The 22789-nt window shown below is 44.4% G+C and overlaps 1 protein-coding gene across 2 annotated transcripts in view; it reads left to right on the forward strand.

Moving 5' to 3' along the window:
* Window positions 1-22789, forward strand: part of olfm2a (olfactomedin 2a) — a 426707-nt gene that overhangs the window by 220735 nt on the left and 183183 nt on the right. For both annotated transcript variants that reach the window (XM_072564346.1, XM_072564345.1), the window contains exon 2: window positions 8243-8389. In XM_072564346.1, the coding sequence (XP_072420447.1) occupies window positions 8243-8389 (147 nt within the window). The remainder of the gene's footprint in view (window positions 1-8242; window positions 8390-22789) is intronic.

Here is a 22789-nt window from a genome sequence, read left to right on the forward strand (position 1 = left end):
CCATTGAATAAGTCCTTTGAGTACCAGTACCTACTGCAGTCAGATCTGCTGGGCTGTTTCCTTGGGTACCATCTAGCCTATTCAGACTAATTAACAAGAGCAATGGTTTCATATTAACCAGGGTCTGTGTTAGACAGGTTAGGAAAAGGATTCTAATCATAACGTCCCTATGACAGCCTGTCATTGATTTCCTTGTAGCTTCAAATGATTTTCTCAAGATTTTACTGTTGCCAACAGAATTTCATGGACTGATTAACAAGCGTGCATATTGAATGGAACATTGGCTGTCTCCATAATTGATCTTATTTTGTGGTATGAGTGCACGTCGATAATGAGAATATCCTTTGTCATAAACTAAAAATGTTAGCACGTCCGATTATTTCCTTAAACGTAAGCCGGCCCATCACAGTTTATCACCACCTGTCTGTTTGACCGTATGATGTACAGAAATTCCAAATCACTGGGGAGATCAGTGGAAAGTAGCAAATGCGTGACAATCAGCAGGGAAAGCAGAGGTCACAAGAAATCCAGAACTGGGCTAATGACATCCAGACAGGGATAAGATCGCTTAAAAGTGTTGAGAGCAACTCTTCCTCAGAGCTGCATGCCGCAGGGTGCAATGATAAGTCCAGAGAGGCAGCACTGTTATGATCCTAGTGAGCATTGTGTCACCTTTTTGGTATAGCTGCTCTAATTATCTCCCTCTCTTTCCCCATAGCTCTGCACTCTTTCTTTCATTTTCTAGGGTATATCCAACTTCCATCCAGAACTGCATTCCAGACCATCACAGCACTGGAATTTTCCCAGCACTGGACCCATGGAGCTATTGATGGTCCAGTTGGGAAAATAGGGGGAGATCAGCAGAAATTGACACTGAGAGGAGAAAACTCCAATTCTTCAACCAAGAATTGAACGGTGAAATGAGAATCTCACTAGGTGGCTGGGAACTGGCCTATCTGTATCCGTTTCCATTGCCATTGATACCTAAGCTCACCTCATTGAAGTGCTGTTTCCTATTCCCTCACCTGCCCGGTAGAAACTAGATGGTAACAATTCCTGAGTGAATGTTAAAGTGGATACTTAGTGACTCCAGTTCATCCAGACTTGAACTTTGGCAATCAGAGACCACCATCTCAGGGCACACCCCACGGACTGTGACTGCCTCATAGAACCATATAGCCACAGAGTCATACAGCACGGAAACAGATCCTTTGGTTCAACTCATTCATGTTGACCAGGTTTCCTGAATCAAACTAGTGCTAGTTACCTGCATTTGACCCAATTCCCCCTAAACCTTTGTTAATCATGTAGCTATCCAAGGATCTTCTAAATGTTAAAACTGTAACTGGATCTCCCACTTCCTCTGTCAGTTACGCACACAAACAACCCTCTTGAGTGAAAATGCTGCCCCTCAGGTCCTTTTTAAATCTTTCTCCTCTCACCTTAAAAATATTCCCTCGAGTTTTGAGATTACCAACTCAAGGGAAGGGACCTTTCTCTTTTGACCTTATCTATGACCCTCATGATTTTATAAACCTCTATAATGTCATCCCTCAGCCTCCCATATTCTATTGAGAAATGCCCCAGCCTATCCAGCCTCTCCTTATAACTCAAACCCTCCAGTCCTGGCAACATCCTGGTAAATATTTTCTGAACCCTCTCCATTTTCATAATATCCTCATAGTTAAGGATCCGTTTACTCTTTGGCTCTGTAACCTGATCAATCTATCAGTTAATTGAGATCAATCAAACTCAATTTCAAATATTTCCACTGAAGCACTGCTTCCTCCAGAATCTACGATCTTTGATGGAGAGAGTTCCAGACTTCTTCACCTTTTATGTGAACAATTATTACTTGTAATCACCTCAGAACAATCCAGATCTAATTATAAGGTTATGGCACTGGGTTTGGAGTCCTCCAGCAGTATCTCTGTGTTTATTCATTCACAGGACGTATGGGCCAGCATTTATTTCCCATTCCTAATTACCACCGGAGAATGTGATGGTGAGCTGCCTTCTTGAACTGCCTTAATCCACTGAGTGTAGGTCGACCCACAATGCTATTAAGGAGGGAGGTCTAGGACTTTGACCCAGCGACAGTGAAGGAACAGCGATATATTTCCAAGCCAGGGTGGTGATTGGCTTGGAAGCGAGCTTGCGGCTGCATTATTGAATGCTTCTGAACATCTGAAAAATCCGCAATTCGATCAACCCCTTAATCTTGATGAAGGAGCCTTTATCTTGAGTGAAGGTGAATCATCTCAAACATAAAGTTAAAAATCACACAACACCAGGTTATAGTCCAACAGGTTTAATTGGAAGCACCTGATGAAGGAGCGGCGCTCCGAAAGCTAGTGTGCTTCCAATTAAACCTGTTGGACTATAATCTGGTGTTGTGTGATTTTTAACTTTGTACACCCCAGTCCAACACCGGCATCTCCAAATCATCTCAAACATAGAGAGGCTGTAGGCAAGAGGTTTAATCAGAGCTGGTCTCATCCGTTGGCCACACAAAGCTTGCAACGTGAAAGTGACTCATTAGTGCTTTTAATAGCTTCATGGACTATCTACACTGTTTTAATTCCAACGCCCTTCCTTTTGTGTTGTTTCACTCAAATTATTGGAAAGTCTGTTAACAAGTCTAAGTAATTAAGAATATAGCAACGCAATTAAAAGGAGTAGATTGCATTACACACGACAGCCACCTCTACTGTACTGCAGTAACTCCAACTCATTAAACCCTGTTAATGAGATCAAGGGAGTTGCAATCAGTTGCACTGGTAGACTTGAGGGAATGAGAGAGAACAGTGTTTGTACACTGATAATACAGTGGAGTTCTTTCCTCTAACTAAATGTTGAGATGAACAAATCTATCGCTTTATGCGCCTTCTGATCTCAGCTGCTTATTGAACACTGGAGCATATTGCCAGATTGAGTGTTAAAAAATCTTAGCACTCCATTTGACCCCAGCATGCTTCAAACCTGATGTCCTACACGCCACCTGGCGAAGGAGCAGCCCTGTGAAAGCCTGTGATTTTAAGTAAACCTGTTGGACTATAACCTGGTGTCATGTGACATCCGACTACGGTTGAGAGTGTGTTGTTGGAAAAGCACAGCAGGTCGGGCAGCATCCGAGGAGCAGGAGAATCGACATTTCGGGCCGGAGCCCTTCATGAGGATTCCCAATGAAGAGCTCCGACCCAAAGCGTCGATTCTGACCTGCTGCGCTTTTCCAGCAACACCCTCTCGACTCTGATCTCCAGCATCTGCAGACCTCACTTTCTCCTAGGTGATTATAACCTGACATCTGACTATGTCCTACTTATCAGTGAGACTGCTTTCCACAGAAGTCTTCAAACCCAGTCTATACTACTAAATATACAGCGTTAACATCTCCAAGGTGAAAAGAAAAATTTCCATTACAGGATATGGGTGCCACTGGTAAAACCATCTGTTTTATTTTGAGTTGTGCGTGTGTAGGTGCAAGACATGGTGAAAACATCAAATAACTTTATTAATATTCCACCACCAGAAACATAAACACCCATGTGGCCAAGGAGCTACTGACAAGCAAAACCCAGAGTGAGAAATGCTAAAGCCATCATTTATTGCCTGTTCCCAATTACTTTGGGAAGGTGCTGGTGAGTCACCTCCTTAAGAACAACTGAGGGTTTCCTGGGCCGTTTCAGAGGACAGTTATGAGTCAATCCTATTACTGTAGGTCTGGAGTGATATGTAGGCCGGACGAGGTAAGGACGGCAGATTTCCTTCCTAAAAAGGATATTAATGAACCAGTTGGGATTTTATAGAAGTTTGGTCGTTACATATTCACAGTATAGCATTGGTTAGCTCAGTTGATTGGACAGCTGGTTTGCAATGCAGAGTGTTACCAACAGCATGAGTTCAACTCCAGCACCAGCTGAGATTACTGTGAAAGACTCTCCTTCTCAACATTTCCCTCTGCCTGAGGCCTAGTGATCCTCAGGTCAAACCACCTCCAGTCATCTCTCACTGATGAGTACTGCTGAGTCACTGAATTCACTATCTAAGTTTGTCATGGGCTTCTAGTCCAATGGGGTGGCACAGTGGCTGGCACTGCTGCCTCACAGTGCCAGGGACCTGCATTCGATTCCAACCTCAGGTGACTGTCAGTGTGGAGATTGCACATTCTCCCTGTGTCTGCGTGGGTTTCCTCCGGGTGCTCCGGTTTCCTCCCACAATCCAAAGATGTGCAGGTTAGATGAACTAGCTATGCTAAATTACACATAGTGTTCAGGGTTGTGTAGGTTAGGTGCATTAGTCTGGGGTAAATACAGGATAATAGGGTAGGTGAATGGGTCTGGGAGGGTTTCTGTTTGGAGGGTCAGTGTGGTCTTGTTGGGCCAAAGGCTGTTTTTATGTAGATTCTCCGTAGGGATTCTAAGATTCAATGACCCAGCATCCAAGTATGCACACAACAATCTCCCACAGATAGTGTTGAACTAACCCATTGTTTGATGATATTGAGAAATGTATTAGATGAGATGCTGGGAAGATTGATTCCTCTCCCCTTCAAAATTATACCCTATGGTCTTTTACATCCACCCTTAATATCTGAAAGACAGCACCTCTGATGCTGCACCACTCGCTCTGTAGGGAACGGCCACCCAGATCTTGTGCTCTGGCCTCTGGAGTGGGACTTGAACCCACCACCATTTGAGTCACAGTCAGAAGTGCCATCCAGTGATTCACGCCTAAAATGGTTTTCATTAAGATTCAGGAAAGGCCAGTGGTTTGAACATAGACCAGCTGTCGTAGCTAACAGTCCTGATGGACTTAGGCTGTAAAACTGTCACCTGCTGAAAGTCCCAGTGCTCATTAACAGTTCAGCACCAGAAAATGACAAGCAGTGCCCTGTCTCTCCTATTCCTATTTAACACAAAGAACAGATCAAAAATGCAAGTCATCGAGGAGGCCATGCAGCCCATAGTGGCTGTACTGGCTCTTAGAAAGAGCTTTCCAATTAGTCTCACTCTCCCCAGCTCTTTCTCTGGAGACCAGCAGGTTTCCCACTTTGAAGCATTCATCTGGTTCCATTAAAAGCATGAAAAATAGAAAGCTGCTCTTCTATACAATATGATTACAGATAATCTTAGGCTTTGCTGCTCAAATCCTTTGATTCCCTGAGAGTCTAAAAACCCATTCATCTCAGCCTTTACCCTTTTGGAATCTGTTTCACCTCTTGCTGGCAACAAGTTCCAGGTCACATCTCTCTGCAGTTTCAAAAAAAAATGTTTCCTCATCTAACTCTGGGACTTTGCTCTTTGCTTTGTTCACAGAAGGGGAGGGGTGAACTCAATGCACAGTTACCATTGAAATCCGACTGAATTCCAGAGTGGATGGGCCATCAGTTTGTAGACTCTTTTCAGACTGGGGAGTTCCAATCTCAGCCCAACTCCTGGTCGCAGAACTGCTCCTCGGTCGGTAATTCACAACCTGGGAGCTGAGGGGACTGTCTGCTGTGGGAAACACAATCCTGGCCGTGCTTGTATGATACAGGCACTGCAGTGAGATTGAGGTTAGAAGGTGCCTTGTGGCAGAACCATAAAAGGCCACTGTTTAATAAAAGTGAATTGTTAGAAGGGACAACAACAGGTAAAGGATTTTCACATGAATGCTTTATAAAACTCAGCCTTCACATTGTTTTCTATTTGAAATAAAACACTTTCAAATCCAATTGCTGTTTTCACTGATCCCTGACTCTTCTGGGAAATGCTGGATGTTTAAGATGATGTACCCAAGGAAATGGAAAAACCTTTCGTTTTCTCCACGGCATCCGACTGAGTCTAATACAGAAACAAATACTCCTGTACCCTTGCAGTTCTGATAATTCTGCAACATCTTACATTTTCCCCAGTCGCCCTGCTATAGGAATGATGTTGTTAAACTTGAGACCACTCAGAAAAGATTTACAAGGATGTGACCAGGGTTGGAGGGGCTTGAGCTACAGGGAGAGGCTGAATAGGCTGGGGCTGTTTTCCCTGGAGCGTTGAAGGCTGAGGGGTGACCTTATCGAGGTTTATAAAATCATGAGGGGCATGGATAAGGTGAATAGGTAAGGTCATTTTCCTAGGGTAGAGGAGTTCAAAGTTAGGAAACATAGGTTAGGGTGAGAGGGGAATGATTTGAAAGGGACCCAAGGGCCAATTTTTTTCATGCAGAGGGTGGTGCTTTTATGGAATGAACTGCCAGAGGAAGTGGTGGAGGTTGGTACAATTACAACATTTAAAAGGCATCTGGATTGATACATGAATAGGAAGGGTTTAGAGGGATATGGGCCAAGTGCTGATAAATGGAACTAGATTAATTTGGATATTAATTAATTAGAATATCTGGTTGGCATGGACGATTTGGACCGAAGGGTCTGTTTCTGTGCTGTCCATCCCTATGAGTCTATGAGTATAATGTCCCTCCTTTAATAGGACCACATCTTGTCTTCTGCAAAGTTTGGTGTTGTTCTTGTTAACAATGTTGCTGTTGTCTACTTATTCTCAAGGAGTGATGTTAATGTCTTTCACTTCCTTTAAAGGGATGGGGCTAATATATTCACCTCCTGTTAAAGGAACAGATTTTCTGTAATATATTTGCTTGAAAGAGTATTGCCATTGTATTTATATAGGCGATCGCTGTTATGTCTTGTGTTGAGCTTGCCACCTCAATTGATGTTCGTTTTGCTGTGGAGCACATTTTGCAACACATCAAGCAGCAGATTTCCAGCGTTAGAGTTTCCCACTAGGCTCCTTCGTGTCTTTTGCCTTTCGGTTGCTGAGAGACGGTGAGAGAAAGCAGACCGTGGGCTGTGAGCGCAAAGGATGAAATACAAGGGAAGCAGAGAAAACCTGACCACGTCTCTCGGCAAATCAGCGGTCCCAAGTTGATGGCCTCACTTACCAACCCCAACCACATCCCTATATTGCTAAACACTGCTTCCATTATCAAACATGTGACCACAAGGTTTGTACATCTGTCCCTCATCCTATGGTTAAAAATCCTTTTGCAGGGCTGGTTGTCCTTTATTCCAGTATTGTAACATTCATTAGGGAGGTTTCTGCATTTAATAAGTGCCTCACCTGATCTCAGGAAATCCCAAAGCACTTCACAGTCAGTGATTAACTTTCAGTTTGTAGGGATTGTATTAACGGAGGAAAGCTGGTTGTTGTAGCTAGGACAAACAGAAAGTGTAAGGATGTTTTAATGTTGATTGAGGATAAACATTGGCCAGGTCCCTACAATGAATTGGCTGGCTCATCTTTGGGGTTGTGCCATTGTGTTTAGTGAGTGGAAAAGCTGTTGGGTAAATGTCTCGTCTTAAAAGCAGTGGCTCTAACAGAGGAGCAACACTCCACTGGGAGGTTCAGCCTCAACGATGAACTTAAACATAGAAGAAAACGTACAGGAGCAGGCTATTCAGCCCTTCAAGCCCGTTCTGCCATTCAGTATGAAGGCTTTTAGAATCATGAGAGACATGGATGGGGTAAAGAGACAAAGTGTAATTTCCCTGTGTTGGGCGGGTCCAGAACTAGAGGGCATAGGTTTAAGGTGAGAATGAAAAGATTTAAAAAGGGACCTAAGGGGCAACTTTTTCATCCAGATGGTGGTATATGTGTGGAATGAGCTGCCAGAGGAAGTGGTGGAGGCTGGTACAATTACAACATTTACAAGGCATCTGGATGGGTACATGAATAGGAAGGGTTTGGAGGGATATGGGCCAAGTGCTGGCAAATGGGACTAGATTAATTTAGGATATCTGGTCAGCAAGGACGAGTTGGACTGAAGGGTCTGTTTCCTTGTTGTATATCTCTACAACTCTGTGACTCCAAGTCTGTTCATTCCACTCAGTTTCCTGTTCCTGCTTTCTCCCCCATACCCTTTGATCCCTTTAGCCCCAAGAATTATATCTGACCCCTTTTTTAAAGCGTTTAATGCTTTGGCCTCAACCACGTTCTGTTGGAGAGCGTTCCATGGGCCAACCATTGTCAAAGGGAAGAAATCTCTCCTCAGCTAGAGTCTCTGAGAAACCTGAACCCAGAGGTAAGTCCCAGCAGCCTGTGTGTAGGACCCAGACTGCACTGAGCCAAGTTGGCAGGTATTTAGGACGACTCCCCAGCCTCACCGCGACTTCCCTGAAAAGCTGCCGATTGTGCCGATTCCAATTCTGCCTTGAGCCGCTGACGTTTCATTCACTTTCTCTCCTCCTCTGCAGACTCTTTTCCCAAGTCCCGAAGAAGGCTGGGAAATCTACAGCTCCGCCCAGGATCCAGATGGGAAGTGCATCTGTGCAGTGGTGGCCCAGCGGAGTATGTGTTCGCGGGATGCACGCAGTAAGCAACTCCGACAGCTGCTCGAGAAGGTACAATGTGGGTGTTATCTAATAAAGGAGGGAGTGCAGGCTGAGGGCTTATGCCCGAAACGTTGATTCTCCTGTTCCTTGGATGCTGCCTGACCTGCTGAGCTTTTCCAGCAACACATTTTCAGCTCTGATCTCCAGCATCTGCAGTCCTCACTTTCTCCTGACTAACCCCCAGACAGGACATTCCACATCCCACCTCGACTTATTTTCTCCAGTACGCCTTTTGCCATGTTGTCTTAAAATCTGTGCCCCGCTAATTCTTCAGCTGAGGAGAATGTCAAATCTCCACTGAACGTTCTCTCAGCTCAAGTTTAGACTGTGCAGTCTTGCCAACCCCTGTGATTGCAGTGCGTCTTCATTGCTATTATTATGGTACATCCCACCCCCGACATCCTCAGTGCCTTGTCACTGGTCAACCAAGCCAGCAGTCTTGAGAAGGCTTGTGTGCATCCTGCTGGTCTGTGCTTGAACCCAGACCCTTGTAAATCATCCAAAGTTACACTGGGTAACCCTCCTGGGAGCCATAACAGACTTCTTAAAAATCATTGGTATGCTCATATATTAATGTAGGTATTTGAAAGGCAGAGATGAAGTACTTTGCAGGTTAATTAACAGGCAGGAGTCAACGGAAAGTATATTATTATTTCATTTCTTCAGGGAATAACGTGTGTCTAGAAATGTTGACCCTGGTTGGTTGCCAAATATCATTTAATTATCTCAATAATGTTGTTGATAATTTCTATATGCAGACAGTGTGGCAATTGAAGTGAAATCTTCCCTTAGTTTAGTAAACAGTCCTCTGTCTAGAGTGTTGTTTTATTTTGGTGTGATCTAGCTGTGATACAATTGTGCAGGGTCTGCACAGCTCAAGGAGGGAAAAAGTGAGGATTACTGGAGATCAGAGTCGAGAGTGTGGGTGCTGCAAAAGTACAGCAGCTCAGGCGGCATCTGAGGAGCAGGAGAATCGATGTTTCAGGTGGGAGGGGGAGCCCAGTGTCCCTGTCCACAGTTCTGTCATTTGAGAAGGGGTTGGGATTTGGGGTATTGGCCGTCTTGCATTTTGTTACCCATCATTAATTGCCCTTGAAGTAAGTGGCTTGCTCGGCAGTTCATTACAGAGGAAAGCTATGATTTAACCACGAGTTGCTGTGGGTCTGGAGTCATGTGTCGGCCAGACCAGGTAAGGATGGCAGATTTCCTTCCCTGAAGAGCGTTGGTGTGTGTCGTCAGTCTGTTACTGGATCTCAGTTAGGTGATCGCTTGACAGAAGTTAAAGACAAAAATGGAATCAATCCTTCGTCAAGACAACAAAGGAATGTTTCAGTTGCTAAACGTTAAAACGATTCTTGAGATTGAAAAGTCAAAGTTACCACAGACTCAGAAAACCATAGATCAAATGTTCAGAAGTGTTATGAGACATCCCTAGGGCAGGTGGGACTTGACTCTGGGCCTCCTGGCTATGAGGTAGAGACACTATCATTGTCTCTCAAGTGTCCCCCCAGACAGCTCTCATTAGGACAGACGACTGGTGCTGAGATTAGTCTAAAAGTCACAGTAATTACCAGGGCGTGTTAATGCTCATCTGTTCAATGCCACTGCCTACAGATTGCATCAGAAAGGTTTCTTTTTATAGAGGGCTCTCACTCTGTAAGAACCAGTACAAGTAAAGTCTCACTGACTCTCACACAGCACAGAAGGAGGCCATTCAGCCCATTGTCTCTGCATTGGTCAACACTGATCTGACTGCACTGATCCTATTTCAGCACCGCTGGATCCTATGGCAATGGAAATGAATAACTAAATACTGCTTAAATGTTATAAAGAATTCTGACTCAGTTACTCTTTTGAGGTAACGTGTTCCTGAATCCCACTACCCACTGGGTGAAAAGGTCCTCCTCGAATGTTCTTTTAGCTTTCTACCTCATCTTACCTCGATGGTCCCTGCTTATTAACCCCTGACTAATGGAAAAAGTGCCTCCCTCTCCTCCCTATTTGTGCCCCTCATAATCTAACTCACCTCTGTCAGGTCACCTCTCAACCTTCGCTGCTCCAGTGAAAACAACCCTGACCTTTCCAACCTCTCTTCAAATCACAGACCCTCCAGTACATACAGCATCCTGGTAAATCCCCTCTGCTCCTTCTCCAGTGCCATCACATCCTCCATGTATATCTGATGACAAGAACCACACAGTACTCCAGTTATGGACTAACCAGTGCTTTCCTACTCTTCTAAGTAATACCACAGCTAATAAAGGCAAGTGCACCATTTGTTTTCTCAACCATTCTATCTCTCTGCCTTGCTACCTTCAACAATCTGTGGATATGCACACCAACATCACCTCTGATCTTCAGGATTTTCCAAGGTCCTATGTTCACAATGTAATCTCTGGTCTTGTTAGCTTTCCACAAGTGTATGACCTCACCCTCTTAGAGTTATATAACACAGAAACAGACCTTTTGGTTCAACTCATCTGTGCAGACCAGACACTCCAATCTGACTTAGTCCCATTTGCCAGCATTGAACCCATATCTCTCTCAACCCTTCCTATTCATCCAGATGTTTTTTGTATGTTGTTTTCCCTCTCAACTTAAAGCTATGCCTTCTAGTTTTTCACCCACCCTGGGTAAGACAATTCGCACTGTTCATGCCCCTCATGATTTTATAAACCCCTATAAGGTCACCCCCTCAGCCTGTGACACTCCAGGGAAAATAGCCCCAACCTATTCAGCCTCTCCCAACAGCTCAACTGAACCCCCAACACCCCTCTCCCTCCTCGCCAGGTGGACTTCCATTTTACTACTGCTCTGACCACTCTTTTAATATCTTCCTGTAGACAATCACTACCAGGGAATCTGATACCTCATCCTTTACTTTGCTCAACAGCCTGGGATACAACACATCCCGATCTGCAGAGTTTATCTGCTGAACCCACTCATACCTTCCCTCTCTGTGTGATGATTTCTTCTAATATTTCACAGTCCTTCACAAATATATGTTTGCTCTGTACTCTTTCTGTTTGCACCTTGAATGTCTCTTATCGCTCTGATAGTTTTATTAACATGCACCTGCTTCCAGTCTGTTTGAACTAAATTGTATCTTATCTTAGTAAAAGTAACTTTTGCCCGGATTCAAATTTTTATTCCTGGCCCATCCTTATCAATAACTGTCCTAATTTTGACTGAGTTAGGCTCAGGATCTCCATTGAAATGCATTCCACCTGCCCAGGGCAATTTCCAACATTGATCCAGAACATGACTCCTCCTTTGTTGGGTTTTCTACCTAATGACAAAAACAGTTCCCCTGAAGGCAACTTAAGAAACTTCCCCCTCCTCTACCTTGCACACTAAAGCCTAAACTTTGCCATTATCTGCATTATCCTCCTCCTTCTTAATCATAACCATTTTGGCCTTTGACATTCAGGATTATCTGGTCTTGTCCTTTGTTGTACTGTGAGCCCTGTTTAGCTTATCCCTGCCCTATAGTGACTGGGCTTGTTCTGAAATTCCCTTCCTTTCTCCTTTCTATCCTATCTCCAACCAGTTGAGTTGATTGGCCTCTTTCTGTACTAGCAATTACACTCTGGAGATGGGGGAGGACAGAGCAGCTTTCATGATTGTTGGGGCTCCTACACCAATGTGGAGGCAGGGGGTAGTTTCGGAATGGGGTTTTACACACCCTCACCTCTCTCCCGGGAGTGGACTGGGTAGAGGCAGTGATGCCAGTGTAGAGAGGTTGGCAGAGTGTGGGGGGTGGGGGTGGGGGGTGGGGGGGGGGTGCACCTTGCCTGTCACTGACTGACCTCCACTGGGTATTTTAGCGACCCTGACAGACTGGTTCCTTGAGGAATCCCAGACTGACATGCAGTCCCGGTAGTGGCCACTTCTCCCAGTGGCGCTGCTGGGACAGGAGAGCTGCCAGCCATCTGGTTGACCAGCAGGAGTCACTTCCTCCCAATTACGGCCAGAAGCCCCACCCTGAGGTAAATTAACGGTCTTCCAGTTGCTCCGGGGTGACCCAGTCACATGGAGGTAGGTGTAGAATTCTGCCAGATCCCTTCCAAGTTGCTCCACTTTTGCAAACAATTCCTGAGCCAAGCTTCTCAATCATTTCCAACTCTGTAACACACTAATTAATCTAATCCCTTCACAGCTCTGTCTAATTTCCCGAGAGTAATTACTTTCCTAATCAGTTTAACTGGACAGACTTACAATGGATCATCTCCTTTCTGTTTCTTACATGGGTTTGGCTTCTCAGCTGTGGGATGGGGCCACTTGCTCTGCATAGCGTCTGGGTCTTATTGCTATCCAACAATAGACTTCATCATTGGTTGAGGACTAGACCACCACCAGTGGTGCGACTTCAAGAGACTGGTAAGGGCATGGAATGCCCTGCCTGCCAGTGTAGTTAACCCAGCCACATTAGGGAAATTTAAACAATCCTTGGATAAGTACATGGATGATGATGAGCTAGTGTAGGGGAATGGGCTTAGATTCGTTAACAGGTCGGCACAACATCGAGGGCCAAAGGGCCTGTTCTGCGCTGTATTGTTTGATGTTCTATATTCAAAACGTGGATGCTCAAGGGATTGGAATGAGAGCATTGATATTTTGGAGGGTTGTGGGGCTGGAGGAGGTTGTGGGGACCGGGGTCTTGTAAATTGGCCACCCACTTTAGTGTTGTAGTGATGATGTGTCTGGCCAAGCTTTCCTGTCTTTGGGAATTCCACCCTCCTCAGCTTTCTGAATTTGACCGGTATCAGTGCTGTGAAGGAGCATGGTTTCATGATCATTGCTGGAGGTTATTTTCAGGATGCTTGTTCATTGTCAATGATCAGCAAAGAGGGATCGGCTCTATTTGGGGCCAATTAGTTAACGGACAAGATTTTCATAATACGTTGGTGACATATGTAGCTGTCAGTGACTGGAATCTGTAATTATGTTGAGATAGCAATGACAGCTGGCCTGCCTGAAACTTAATAGCCAAAAGAAGAAGCAATGCTAATATGCATCATCAGAGTTACATCCACCTGCAGCACTTGTCTCACGTCAATCACAACATTAAATTCAGAATTTCAGCATCATTTTCCGCAATTCACAATGTCAAAGCTTATGAATTCAAATTTCCTTCTCGTTAATTCCCATCAGACAGAATTCCAATCAGTGAAATTCCAAAGATCGAAATCTCTTCATTTTCCCCCTTTATCCTCCGAAATGTTCGACCATTGACCCTCTGCTCTCTCGGACCCATTGCTTGGTTTCATAACGGATTAGCCCTTTCTCGCTCACCCCTCAACCTCAGTCAGAATTCAGTGGAAGAGTTGATTCCCATTGTGTTGACTTCTCCCGGATCCCTTCCGACTGGCTCCATTTTTGCAAACAATTCCTGAGCCAAGCTTCTCAATCACTCCCAACTCTGCAACACCAATTAACCTAATCCCTTCACTACTATATATCATTTTCCAAGAATGATTGCTTTTCCCCGTTCAGCTGAATTGGACAGATTTACAAAGGATCATCCTCCTTCAATTTCCGACATGAGCACATACAGCCAGACCAGCTGAGGTTCCTGCCTTTTTAACCTCACCCCTCACCTGAGGTGTGTTGACCTTCAGGTTGATCCTGCCACCAATCTTCTCTGAGTGCTGCACTGTGGTCTGTTGGGACTAGGGTGACTTTTACATGACAACAGTGATGACAGTTCAAAAATACTGTCAAGAAGTTTTGCAAAGTTGGGAGGCTGTGAATAAAGCAAACCACTTTCCCCAATCTCAATTATTCACTCCCCCTGCTTCCACTCTTGCTCTCCCATCCTCTCATGTACGATATCTCTCCCCTCACACGTGCTCACTGTTCCCGTCTCCTTCTCTCTGCCACAAGAAGGGCTTCTGCCCGAAACGTCGATTTCGAAGCTCCTTGGATGCTGCCTGAACTGCTGTGCTCTTCCAGCACCACTAATCCAGAATCTGGTTTCCAGCATCTGCAGTCATTGTTTTTACCACATTCTTGCTGCCCTGTCTTGTACTCTCACTCTCTAAACTGCTTGCTCTTCCTCCCCAGTGGCCAACTTGCTCTCACGCTCCCTCTTTCTCTTTCCAAACCCTCCCCAGCTTGTTGAACGGATATTCCCTGGCTTCGGTCAATTCTAAAGTATTTCCATTTTGTAAAATCCCTACAGTGTGGAAACAGGCCATTTGGCACAGCAAGTCCACACCAATCCTTGGAAGAATATCCCACCCAGAACCATTCCTCTACCCTATTTGTCTATCTAGGGGGCATGGTGGCTCAGTGGTTAGCACTGCTGCCTCACAGTACCAGGGTCCTGGGTTCGATTCCTGCCTCAGGTGACTGCCTGTGTGGAGTTTGCACATCCTCCCCATGTCTGCATGGGTTTCCTCCAGGTTCTCTGGTTTCCTCCCACAATCCAAAGATGTGCAGGTCAGGTGAATTGGCCATGCTAGATTGCCCGGTGTGTTAGTCAGGGGTAAATATAGGGTAGGGGAATGGGTTTCTCTTCAGAGGGGTGGTGTGGACTTGTTGGGCCGAAGGGCCTGTTTCCACACTGTGGAGAATCTAATCTAACATCTACCCCTGATAAATGCACCAAACCTACACATCCCAGAACACCATGGGCAATTTAGCATGGCCATTTCACCTAACCTGCATATCTTTGGACTGTGGGAGGAAACCCACGCAGACACAGGGAGAATGTGCAAACTCCACACGGACAGTCACCTGAGGTTGGAATTTAACTCGGTTCCCTGGTGCTGTGAGGCAGCAGTGCTAACCACTGAGCCACCGTGCCATGTACCAAAAGTGTGTAGAATGTGAAAACTATCCAAACTTGCTTCCTTTAAATCAATTGTGTAATTTCTCATAATGTCAGATACAGAAAGCTCCTAAATCTGATTGTTTCTTCATCAAGATGAGGTATTCATCATCGCGTGAATTTGACTTTAAAATGCAACCCTTCACACTGTGCAGTTATAGAAAACATAGAATGTTTATGGTACCAGGAAGCCATTTGGTCCTTTAGGTCTATGCTGACCTGAAACAAGGCTAGCCAGCCCTTTCCCACCAGTCAGCTCCTGGTCTATCACTGGCAGTGTTCCAGTTCATGTCCAATGTTATTTAAATGTAATGAGAGAGTCTGCTTATATCACCCTTTCAGACAGTGAGTTCCAGACCCCCAACCACACTCTGGGTGAAAACAAAATCCTCTTTAATTTCCCTCTAAACCTCCAGCAATGATTGTAAATCTGTTCCCTTGGTTAGCCATTGCTCTGCCAAGGAAGTACTTAATCTATCTGGGCACCTCCTTGTTATAAATACTTTGATTTCATCTTTCCTCTCTCTCTTCTGTTTCAGGGGAGACAGCCTATCTAATCTCTGACATAAAATTTTGCTTTCTTGGCAATGTCCTTTAGTGCCCTCTCAATTGCAATAACATCTGAAAAATTTCAGTTCTCAAAAAGACTCATATTGGACTCAAATCTGCTTTCTCTCTCCACAGATGCTGCCAGACCTGCTGAGTTTCTCCAGGCACTCACTGAGTTTGTTTCAGATTTCCAGCCTCTGTGATAACTTGTTTTCATTTCCAGTTACGTTAGAGTTTAGAAAAATGAGAGGTTATCTTACTGAAACATATGAGATGCTTGAGAGGTCTTAACAAGGTGGGTGCTAAAAGGGTATGTTTTCTTGTGGTGAAGAGGAGAGCGAAGGGACACATTTGAAGAATAAGAGGTCTCCTCTTTAAGATGAAGATTTTTTCTCTCTCTCAGTCAGTCTATCGAATGCTCTTCACCAGAAAGCAGAGCAGGCTGGGTCATTAAATATATTCATATATGAAAAGTCATGGAGTTGTAGAGATGTACTGCACAGAAACAGACCCTCTGGTCCAACTCGTCCATGCCAATCAGATATCCTAAATTAATCTAGTCCCATTTCCCAACATTTACCCATATCCCTCCAAACCCTTCCTATTCATATACCCATCCAAATGCCTTTTAAATGCTGTAATTGCATCAGTCTTCACCATTTCCTCTTGCAGCACATTCCATACTCGCACCACCCTCTGTGTGAAAACGTTGCCCTTAAGTTCCTCTTAAATCTTTGCCCTCTTGTCCTGAACCCCCCCCCCCCACCCCAGGGAAATGATCTTGTCTATTTATCCAATCCATGCCCCTCATGATTTTATAAACCACTACAAGGTCACCCCTCAGCCTCCGACGCTCCAGGGAAAGCAGCCCCAGCCTATTCAGCCTCTCCCTGTAGCTCAAACTCTCCAAACCTGGCAACATCCTTGTAAATCTTTTCTGAACCCTTTCAGATTGCACCACATCCTTCCTCAAGCATGGGGACCTGAATCGAACATGGTATTGCAAAAGTGCCCTAGCCAATGTTCTGTACAGCCGCAACAATGACCTCCCAACTCCTGTACCCAAATTCAAAGTTGAGTTCATTGGATTTATGATGGACAAGGGAGTCAAATATTAAAGGAGGTGGTGATAGACAAGAAAGTGAAACTGAGACCACAATGACATCAGCCATGGTATTATTGAATAATCGAGCAGATCGGAGGGCCAAATGGTCTGTTCCTGCTTCTAAATCTTATGACAATTTGAAGCTGCTCACTTATCTGCAGCTGGGGGAGGTGATGGTCTAGTGATGTAATTGGTAGATGATTAATCCAGAGATTCGGGGGACCTGGGTTCAAATCTCACCAGGGCAGATGATGTAATTTGAATTCAATAAAAAATCTGGTATTACATATCTAATGATGATCATGAAACTGTTGACAATTACTTGGGAAGGAAATCTGCTGTCCTTACCTGGTTTGGCCTACATGTGACTCCAGACCCAAAGCAATGTGTTTGATTGTTAACTGCCGTCGGGCAATTAGGGATGGGCTACAAATGTTGGCCTAACTAGTCCTGTGGACTAATATATTTTTTAAAATGCATTGGTTAAAGCTGATGCTTTAGCGCCTGATTTCTTTGCATCCATTTAAGTCATTTCAGTCAATGAAGCGTTGCAATAGTCAGGAACTTCTGACTGTGACCACTTTGACTGTCAAAACACGTTAGCTCATTAACATGCACGTACACTGGCCTCAGCTGCTTGCCTGTGAGATATCCCGTTCCAATTTCCCGTCCTCCCAGTTTATTTACACTGTGCTGCCGAGGTGCTGATATGTCAGTTCAGATCACACGTTGGAAAGAGTGCCAGCTCCTCATTAAAATCGACAGAAGCATTTTCAATCACAGTCAACCCGCATTGCAGTGCCCCTCCAAAAAAGAGATGGAACTAATGCAAAAACTTTCACCGTGAACCACTCTTTAAGAGAGGGAGACAAGACGTTCGAAGATCTTACGAGAGGCTTGAGACAGGGCTGGCAGGGCAGCAAAAAACCTGCAGTTGATGGGGAATGGTCAAATGGCATAGAGTCTCATTTTGGCATGGAAGGAGACCATTTGGCCTGTGTGCTAATCCCACTTCCCTGCTCTATCCCCACAGCCCCTGCCAGTTTTTTCTCTTCCTGTGCCTGTCCAAGTTCCTTTCAAAATCATCACGGGGGCTACCTTTGGCAAAAGCTGTAAACAGGCAGGTTGGCAGTTCAACACAGCAATATTGAATTTGCTAAGCCTGAGCACCATAGTCATAGCATAGACCATTGCCAGTTCCACTACAGCTCCAGAGAGCAGTGTTTGTCAGTGAATAAGGTCAGTGAATAAGACCACTGTTGGAGTGAACACATGGCATCTTACTACCACTCTGCTGGAATTGTTAGCATCAGGCTGTGAATTTAGCCCACACGCACCATCATTCTGACCTATTACCTCATCCCGTCTCTCCCCGCACACACCGTCATCCTGACTTACCAGCCAACCCCACCTCCCCCAAACCGTCTTTCACCCCATCACCCCAAATCCCATCACCCCAACCTGTAATTTAAACTTGATGCAAATTTCACCTTGGGTTGTGTCAGAATGACAGATGAACCACCCGGATTCCGCCAACATGCATCGAACATCCATTCATCAGCCTGCAGACGAGGATGACTCTGTTCCACTCTCAGGGTGAGTCTGTACAGACTGATGTGGTTACCACAAACTCTGGTACACTTGGAGCAGAAGGTGGTCATGGGAAGAAGTGGGTGGGGCATTGGTGTGCCAACATGCTCCTTTTTCCTGGTTTCCACTTATTCCCGATGGCAACTCTTGAGGTGCTCCACACCTTTGCGGATGGTACTCCTGCATTTTGCATGGTCTTGGGTCAATGATTTCCATGTGTCTGTGGGAATGCCACACTTTTAACAGTGCCATGCTTGCTAAGTTAGCAGCCTTAGAATCCCTACAGTGTGGAAGCAGACCATTCAGCCCATTGAGTCCACATCAGTCCACCCGACCTGTGTGCCTGAATTTCTCATGGATGCCCAGGCTAATCCAGCTAGCCTGCGCACTGGGTGGGCAAACTAGCGTGGCCAAACCACCTAACCTGCACATCTCCGAAGGAAACCTGAGCACCCAGAGGGAACCCACACAGACATGCAGAGAATGAGATTGTCCACCTGAGGGTGGAATCGAACCTGGGTACTTGGCACTGTGAGGCTGAAGTGCTAACCACCAAGCCAACATGCCACCTTGGTTCTTATTTGCTAAAGAACTGGGATGGGACTTGAACCCAGGACTGTGTGCTTCAAAGGTGTGCTATGCCTAACTACTTGCCACAGATGCATCAAGCAAAATACATTGCAATGACAACATAGTTGATAAGCCCAACATGTGTTTAATAACAATGAATTATCTTATGATGCTGTTTAGTCAAGCCATTATATGCAGGAGGCTTTACTAATAATCAGTACCTGAGTTTCAAAATAAGTCTCAAACGTAGAGTTACAAGATGCTGAATTAATATCAGGTAAGGGACTGATTAGTTTTGAAAATACCAGTGATGTAATCACAATTAGTGAGGATTTGTGAATCGTCAATAATATCCTAAAGAAAACACAAAAGATCATTTTCAAAAATTACATTGAATTTACAACATAAAAGATGTGATTGGCCCATGACAGAATTCAAGAGGGAATTCAGGGGACGTTTCTGTATAATGAGTGCTGAGGATCTGGAACTGATTTCCACAGGGTTGAGGTGAATTTAAGAGATTAGATACCCAACAGTATGGAAACAGACCCTTCAGCCCAACAAGTCCACACCAACCCTCCAAAGTGTAACCCACCAACCTACATTTACCCCTGACTAATGCATCTAACACGATGGGCAATTTAGCATTGCCAATTTATCTGATCTACACATCTTTTGCATCGTGGGAGGAAACCCACATAGACACGGGGAGACTGTGCACACTCCACAAAGACAGTCCCCCTAGGTAGGAGTCGAACCCAGGTCCCTGGCACTGTGAGGCAGCAGTGTTAACCACTGAGCCACCGTGCTACCCAGAGGAAGCTGGATAAACAACACAAGGGTGAAAGAGCCAGTAGATACACAGACAGGGTACAACAAGGAGGGAAGGTTCAAGGGAAGCCTCTTTCTGTACTTTGTTTTTATTTTGTCATGGGATGTGGATGTCACTGGTGAGAATTAATTATAATGACATTGGGCGGTTAAGAGTCAACCATATTGTTGTAGGTCTGGAGTCACATGTAGTCCAGACCGAGTGAGGACAGCAGATTTCCTTCTTTAAAGGACATTAATGAGCCAGAGGGTTTTTCTTTTAACTGACATCATCAATGGTTACACAGTCATCATTAAGGTGGTTGTTTTGCTCCATATATATTTTTGAGAATTCAAATTTCACCATCTGCCATGGTGGGGTTTAAACTCATGTCCCTAGAACTTTGTTTTAAAGTTCCAGATCACTAGATTACTATACATCACAGCCTACCCCAGAGTTCAAGTTACAGAGATAGTGCTACCTAATCTGCCTTGTTAGATGATGTGGTTTTACGTTCTAGAAAATTACGTTCTACCTTCGTATCATCTGTAACAATAATGTGATGGTAATGACCTGAGATGTGCTGCCTATGGAGCAGAGGGTGAATCGAAGTGGAAAAGATGAATGATTTCAAAAGAAAATTGGATAGACATTTCTTGACAGATATATGATAGACAACAAATTGAGGGATACAGATTCTATCCATTGAGGCAAAAGATTTCTAGTTTGGAATGGCATCATGTGTAGGTGCAGTCTTTGTGGGCCGAAGGGCCTGTTCCTATGCAGTACTGTTCTTTGTTTATTCCTTGACATTTGAAGGAAATAAACATGCAGGAACTAGGGGGATAGAGCAGAGAAATGAGATTGAGTGATTGCTCTGCAAAGAGCTGGCATGAACATGATGGGCCGAATGGCAGCCCCAATGAGCTGTTATAACACAATAATCTGTCCTCATTACTCTTAACTAGTTTGGAGTAGTAAAAATAAGTTCCTTTCTCTCAATGGTTTGCCTTAACAAAATGTGAGTTCCCCTACAGACAAAGCAAAAATATGTTTATATTTTCTGAAATACGGTGGCCATTAACAGCGACTGTTTCTATATGAGCAAACCATTGAAGATCAATGAGCATCAACATGAAAGACCAGTTAGTTGGAATTATTGTTCCAGTGCCTCTTTCTTTGGCAGCAGACTGAACAGTTATCCTAATGAGAATTCCACATTGCACTGTTGGAATAATTATTGGACCCTCAAGACTCATACGTTAAGAGGTAAAAACAATGACTGCAGATGCTGGAAACCAGATTCTGGATTAGTGGTGCTGGAAGAGCACAGCAGTTCAGGCAGCATCCAAGGAGCTTCGAAATCGACGTTTCGGGCAAAAGTTAAGAACCTGGCATTAGAATGCCCCAAAATTCACGGCTAACTCAGAATTCTGCTCAGCAAACTTCACATAAGCAGTGTGGAAATGATGCCCTGTAGTCTCCACAGTTTGTATTTTAATAATAGCTGAGAATGGATTATCTTTCCCTCTTGTATTCGAGAATAAAAAGCAGTCTGTCCATGTTGGCAAATGTTGCGCAAAGACACTTTAACCTAGACAGCTCAACATGATAGAAACAGTCTGATTAATACAGATAGATCTTTCCTGGATTCCTTGTTTAAACTCAATACATCTCCCCAGCTGAGCACATTACAACAGTCCTGCTTTTTTCAGATTCACATTCACTTTGGTCCCTTCAGCTAGTGCAGTCTTAAAGAGATGGACAAAATTATTGGAAACCTTGTTTTTTTGGTGTTATGTCGTGGATGTGATTTGTGTTTGAAAAATAATTAGCATTCAACTTTTTATCAATAACAGGACAGAAATATTTTGGTGCTTGGAGTAGGTACATCAATGAATTAAAAGAAATTTGGACAGGCACTTTTTCTTTAGTTTATTGGATGTTTGTAGCACTGGCTGACCTAATTGTTTTCCTGTCCTAATTGCCTTGGAGAATATGGTGAGGAGTTGCCTTCTTGAACCACTGCAGTCCATTTGGTGTAGGGCCACCCACAATGCTGTTAGTGAGGGAGTTCCAGGATTTGGACCTACCAACACTGAAGGAACAGAGATATATTTCCAAGTCAGGATGGTGAGTGGCTTGAATTGGAACTTGCAGGTGGTGGTGTTCCCATATAACTGCTGCCCTTAATCTTTAATATAGTAGAGAACGAGGGTTTGCAAGCTGTCTGAGGAGCCTTGGTGAGTTTGTGCAGTACATCTTCAAGATGGTACACACTGCTGCTATGGAGCACCAATGGTGGAAGGAATGAATGATTGTGGATGTGGATATCAGTGAAGTGAACTGATTTGTCCTGGATGGTGTCAAGCTTCTTGAGTGTTGTTGGAGCTGCACCCATCCAGCAGAGTGGGGAGTATTCCATCATGCTCCTGACTTGTGCCTTGTTGATGATGGACAGGCTTTGGGAGTCAGGAGGTGAGTTACTCCCTGCAGAATTCATTGCCTGTAATCAGTTCTTATAGCTACAGTGTATATATGGTTAGCTCAGTTTCAGGTCACCAGGATATTGATGGTGGGGGATTCAGTGATAGTAACACCAGTGAATATTAAGGGGGCGCGATGATTAGATTTTCTCTTATTGGAGATGGTCACGGTCTGGCACGTGTGGCATGAATGTTTCTCAAAGAAACAAACTTGGAAGTTTCCAGGTATAGGGCAGTGGGGCTTATTGGATTGTACTGTGTACAGCCAGCTGAGACTTAATGGGTGAAATGACCTCATTCTTCATGAAGTGCCTTTAACATAGTGTAACATCCCATGGTACTTCAGGAGAATTGCTCTCCTTAACTTCAAGCAATTCATGTGAACTTTTACATCATACGTAAAATTATACAGGACTTGAGAACATAGGAAACAGAAGCACGGGTGAGTCATTCAGCCCCTCAA

This window comes from Chiloscyllium punctatum, chromosome 46 (genome assembly GCF_047496795.1).
Source record: "Chiloscyllium punctatum isolate Juve2018m chromosome 46, sChiPun1.3, whole genome shotgun sequence".
Classification (NCBI taxonomy): Eukaryota; Metazoa; Chordata; class Chondrichthyes; order Orectolobiformes; family Hemiscylliidae; genus Chiloscyllium; species Chiloscyllium punctatum.